This window comes from Aphelocoma coerulescens, chromosome 2, assembly GCF_041296385.1.
Source record: "Aphelocoma coerulescens isolate FSJ_1873_10779 chromosome 2, UR_Acoe_1.0, whole genome shotgun sequence".
In the NCBI taxonomy this organism is placed as follows: domain Eukaryota; kingdom Metazoa; phylum Chordata; class Aves; order Passeriformes; family Corvidae; genus Aphelocoma; species Aphelocoma coerulescens.
In genome coordinates this window covers 145,148,684-145,154,683 of record NC_091015.1, presented here as the reverse complement: position 1 = coordinate 145,154,683, position 6,000 = coordinate 145,148,684, and the positions used below count along the sequence as shown (strand labels likewise).

General features: G+C 37.4%; 1 protein-coding gene across 2 annotated transcripts in view; it reads right to left on the bottom strand.

Annotated features, from left to right (window-relative positions):
- Positions 1-2,769: 2,769 nt before the first annotated feature.
- CPQ (carboxypeptidase Q) overlaps positions 2,770-6,000 on the bottom strand; it is a 133,648-nt gene continuing 130,417 nt past the window's right edge. Inside the window, exon 5 of one of the 2 annotated variants that reach the window (XM_069005190.1) lies at positions 2,770-5,932. In XM_069005190.1, the coding sequence (XP_068861291.1) occupies positions 5,772-5,932 (161 nt within the window). In that variant the 3' untranslated portion in view covers positions 2,770-5,771. The remainder of the gene's footprint in view (positions 5,933-6,000) is intronic. The other variant, XM_069005192.1, reaches the window with a different exon arrangement.

Here is a 6,000-nt window from a genome sequence, read left to right as displayed (position 1 = left end):
CTCATTTATGGGCAGCACAGTTTGGCTGAGGCAGGAACTAAACTATTCTTAGCTTTAGGACTGACTGGCTGCATGACTGTTGGGAAACCATTTAACCTCTTCCCTTTTCCCAAACTGCCCCAGTGTGTGGCCCCTGATTCTGTGAAATACTCAGTATGTGTGTGACAGTTCAATGTAGTGCAGTGATTCATATAGGTGGCACTGTGTGTGACCATTTTGTACACAAAATCATCCCACATCATTCCCAGATGCAAAGTCCCATTAGTTTAAAATTCATATGCCTGATGTCCAAAGTCTATTCTGAAATGGCAGTATCTGAAGGAGCAATATTTCTTTTTGCTTTTAATGTCAAATAGTAAATGCAAATAATGTGAATAATGCAAGTATTGCAAATTCAAACAGTAATTACTAAAAGACATGTTCTACAGGTGAATTCTCATGTAGCTGGAAGGCGTTAATTTCTTATTCCTCTCCTCCAGCTGGACCTCGCCTCTGCTATGAACTTAACTTTACTTGCATTGTGAGAAACGAGACAACTCTTAGTTAAAAATTAAAACAATTTATTAAAACGGAAAAAATTGAAAAATTAGCAAAATATAAAAATTTGGGATCCTATGGCTCGGTAGATGGTATGCCCCAGGAGAGCAGGGATTTTTGATCTTCTGATCTGATCTTTGATCTTTGATCTTTTGATCTGCTGAAACAGCACTGGACCTCAGGTAGAGAAAAAAAGGGCTTGCAGTGCTAGGCTGGTCAAAAAAAAATATATTTCTAAAGGCTCCTTAAAAGGAGTAGGTTTTTCCAGCACTGAACTACTCAGCAGGCTGGAGAGAAAAAGGCGTGTCTTTCTCGTGCTCCCTGTTTTATATTTTATAGCCTTTGCTCCGCCCACAGTCCGCCCACAGCCCACCCCTTCGGTTTAAGGTGATTGGTGTTTTCCCTTTGACAGATTATCTCTGTCCACCAATGGCTCATCCTTGTCAGAGGGGTGGTATCAGTTGAGATAAGGGTTATTAAAACTCAGGTTGCCATGGTGCTTACTTACAGGGTAATGGCTGTGGGGGCTGGGCTGTTTGTTGGAACTGGGGTTTTGAAATTTGCCTTGGAACCAAAGTACAAGTAAAAACATAAAAAAATACATCCAACACATCTTAAAACACTTGTAAAAGTATACAGTAAACACAGGAAGGATAACTCTTACGGTGTACAAGTGATTAATAGAACTTAATTTTTGGTACCTGGGCTGATGGGTTAATTTTAACATTCAATTTAAAAATATTTAACTCAAAATTAATTAATTAAAGCACTTAATATGCAAAGACCAAGCACAAATAGGGATTTCATGTATGACAGCATCATGTCTTTTAACACAGTGTTGTTAAATCAGGCTACAACATACACAAGCACCAAACACCACTACCAACATTTAACAGTGGAATTGAGGGAGGTTTAGACAGTGTTCCCCAGCTCACACAGCAATGCAGAGTAAAACCTTGGTACTTGAAGCCACAGTTCCTGACCCAATATAACCTCGCTCTTTTTGTGGGTTTTGTGGTCCCTCCTCCAGAGCTTCCCCCCTTTAGTTTTCAAAAGCCTGATTTTCACATAGTTATGTAGAAAACCATGACTGGTGATGAAAATTCACTGCATTGATCATAAAGCTCTGTCTTCCAGTAACAGAGGTCAGTGATAATGCCAAGTGTTGGCCCTGATGGAGCTCTCTACCATGTGCTCATGTGCTGTTCTTCAGAGTCATCTCAATTGCATTTCACAGTTCCTGAGCCCTAATACACAAAATACCCAGATTTTTTTCAGTCAGTTAGTCATTCCTAATATCCATGCCACAGTACAAGTGCTGAGAAAGAAAGTGAAAGATAAAAAACCCTCTAGAAGACATAAACTTAACAAACTACAGGAGATTGATCTGCCCTGAAGTGAAATCAAACTGTAAGCTGGACACAGAGTTGCATAGAAGGCTGTCATCAAGGCCCCTCCTCCAAGCGCAAACACGATTATTAAGAAAACAAGCATCTAAAACCTTAATCAGGGACTAGCACAATGTACTTATTAAACACTTGTAACTACAAATCACAGGCCCATGGCTGGCCATACCTTTGTGCAAAAAGGCTGGAGTTTCCAGAAATAATGACCATGAAAGACTACAGTGTGTGTGTGGACAGTGCTTCCATGCATTTGCAGCAGACAGAAGATTACAAAAGGTGTGAGTTCCTTTCTATTCTATTATATATATCTATTATACTATATCTTTTCCTTTTCATTACATATGATCATCATTTAGCAAGAAAGAAGGGAAAAAAGCTTCTCTCCCAGAAGGTCTTGAGTTTTCCCATTCAAGAGCTGCAATGCATCATTAACTTCTATGCAGAAAACATTGTTCACTCCAACCAGCAATTAGTGGCAACATTTCTATTCTGTGCTGTGATGAGATTTTTATGCTAATCATTACACAGCAGTAAATTAATCATTTGGGCACATTTAGATGGTATGTATATTTCATGAGACAGATATAGATATCAAGATCAGTTTGATATTTACTTATAGTAAATGGAAGTGTCTCAAATTGCTATGGGGGAAGCATACTAACTAAACACACAGCCAAGGATTGGTAATGGAGCAGCAGAATCAGCACTGCTTCAACTCTCTCTGTGTTTTTAATTATTTTAAGAAAGCTAAAAATCTTGTGAGAACATATAGAACAGAATCATTCAGAGACAGTGAAACGTCAGTATGGTCTTGGCACAATGAAGGACAAAAGCAAACCTACCCTGCAATTCTTCTTTTATTACTGGCAAAGTTACTTACATTACATTATGCAGTACTGAAAACAGACTTTTCATGAGCATTTGTACTATAGTCTAGTCAGGTAAATGAATTATGCATTGGCCTCGTCCCTCTGTAACTATGTCTGAAACCTTGGAGTTGTTGCTGAAAGGAAGACTACTCAGGGGCCTCCCTTCTCAGCAGATGCAAGAGATTTGTAATACCTTGAGGAAGATGATTATTTGAAATTTAAATTTTTGACATATATTTAAATACTAGTGCTGGTTTTTTCAGTGCTCAGCTCACAGATCTTTGCAGGCAAAAACCCAAATGTTTATTGGATGGGAAATTTACCCATGGTCCCTTTGACCTAGAACATCATCGAAATAGTTATGATAAGCACAGATTTCTGGCAGGTGACCCTCACAATAATAGTAATATAAATAATGTCCTAAGCCACTACTTTCTCAATTAAAAGTTGAGAAAGACTCTCAAAGATAATGGCATGTCAGTGGAAGGCAAAGTTATGTTGGCTTACCCTGTGCTCTTGAATTGAAAATTGACCAGCTGATACATGTTTAATGGACACTAATTGGAAGAGCATAATTGCTACACTGAGCAGTTGTAAAGATAAGCTATTGCACAGATGGTACAAAATCCCACTGGGAAAGAAAAGAAATTTATTAGCATCTCCTCATTTATGGAAATTTTTGAGAGAGGTACATCTGAACAGGCAGATTATCAGAAGAGTACTATGGACAGATGAACTTCTAGGTCTGAGAACTAATATAGATCAGAAAAAAAAAAGGGTGAATCAGAGACAATGTCTTATTTTAATGAAATCTGGTTTTACAAGAAAAAAAAATCTGTGCTTTTAAATGTCAGAAATAAAATATTTTCATTTTAATTATTTCTCTAAAAATAAGATGGCAGTTCTGATTTTTGAACATTTTTTTTCTAAAACCAATGCTACTCTCTAGAACTGTGTATCTGAGGTTGACATGAAGGTTAAATTTTCTTCAGGGGCATCATGGTCTTAATTTTTATGGTCTATCCTACATAGTTTTGCTGCTTTTTGCCTGGGAATAGTTAATTTTCTTACTTAGGAGCTGACAAGCACATCTTGGCATGTGCTGTGGTGCCATGTGCACACCTGTAGTGTTATTCTCCTCTGCAGAGGAGTATTCTTGACACCAGAGATTTTCCGTTTGACATGAGGCAGTGGAGAAAAACACAAATAAACACAATTTCCCAGAGAGCATAGGTTAAGATTTGCAACAATATAACGTCACAGAACATCCTTCTGAATCTCTGATGTACAAAGCCTCATACCTTGAGGGAAAACAATATGGAACACAATTCAGGAAACAGTAACATTGTGTAAAGGACAAAAGGCTGGATTTGGAGACAGCTGAGGATATGTCAGTGGTGAGCACCACCAACTATGCTCTTGTCAAGCAAAAAAGAAACATAGGCATCACACCTTGAAAGCAGAGGAAATCTTTGCTAACTTTATTTCAATATTGTTTCTTTAAAAAGATAGAGCAGAGTATCTCCAGGCAGCTTTTATGCCCTTGAAATGATTTGGAGGGAATATTGAAATAGTTAGTAAATTTGATGGAAAACAGCTATTATCACAGTAAACAGATACCATGATTATGAATTCTATAAAAATGAATTGCTCATTATTCAGCTATTGCTCAACAGCAGAGCTGATTAACAGCACTAGGGACTGCCTGCTATTTGGTTTAATACTCCATGTTCGTAACATTAGTTGTTTGGTGCTGATTATATTGCAGCAGTTATTCACACCACTAAGTTTGCTTGTAAAATTTAAAATCACAAACAAGGATCACGTCACAAGGAAATGAGCAGAAATCATATGCCTTAAAATATTCTCCAAGAACAGTTATATTTTCTCTACAGATATGCCTGAAACTCATCTGAATATTCATAATCTCAGTAAGGAAGAAAAAACCCAAACCAACAAACTATATAAGAATCAAGTTCCCAGGTTAATCCTTCCATCAAAGTTAATATGTACCAGCATCCTCTAGCCCAGCTTCAGCAGGGGAGACCATCCCTGCAAGCAAGGGGCAGCTAGGAATGGCTTCAGGATTCTGAATCAAAATCTGCTCTTACACTTTGTTTGGATATCAGCTGGCAAGTACTGAAGGTCACAAATCACAGATGGGTGTTGTTTCTGAAACATGGCACTTCATAGAAAAACTGCCACACAAAATTCTCTGCCTGTCACTGTGGCGAGTCTTCCATGAGAAAGAAAAAGACACACGTGGCTTTCCATGAGGAGGTGCCCAAAAAAACACAGGAGAGCTGGGAGTCCTCTGGTTGGCCTTCTATCCTCTGTGTCCTGGTTTATCTGAGTCTTAGGTGAACCTTTCATAAGATCTAAAAGTGGACCTGAATGAAACTATTATGCTATTTTAGCATTTTGACTATTATTTGACCATTCTACCATCTATTACCATTAAAACAGACAAAATTAATTTGTCCTATAACCTAAAAACTTCTAGAAACTATAGTATTACCTTCAAACAGTGAAAAGAAAGGGCTGTTTGGTTAATGGTACATAATTCCAATGCGTAGAATGAAAGACAGGAACAAAACCAGTAAACATGTACACTAAATCAATACACTAATTATCCTGATGCAAAAAATTTATTTGATAAATTTTTCCTCCTGCACAGGATCACTGTGCATACAAATGGTTATTATACCATAGTCAGAGATATCTTCATCTGAAATTTAAGGAGTACTTAAAGGAAGACATTTTAAGTGAAAATCACAAATGGAAGAGATTAAAACAGCAAAAATAAGCAGGAATGTGTAAAAGAGTGTGTTTTGAGGAAAACAGATATAATAATAAAGCACAAAATCAAGGTTAACAGAATTTACTACAGCTGTAGTCTGCATGCATTAGTAGACTTAACAATCTTTACTGAAGAACAGAAATCTTTCTTGCTGTTTTATTACCTTGGCAACATCTCCTCCATGTCAGCAATTACATAGGAGACAACAGTCCAAACAGCAGCACAGAGATTCATCTGGTTTGGATCCTGAACTGTCATCGTGTCCCCTTGAGAATGATGAAACCAGAAGTATTTATTGATGTCATTATGCAAGCTGGCACCTACAGAGAAAAATGGGCAAAGTTCCATTATAGAAATACAAATATTTAAAGATGAATATAAACTTGAA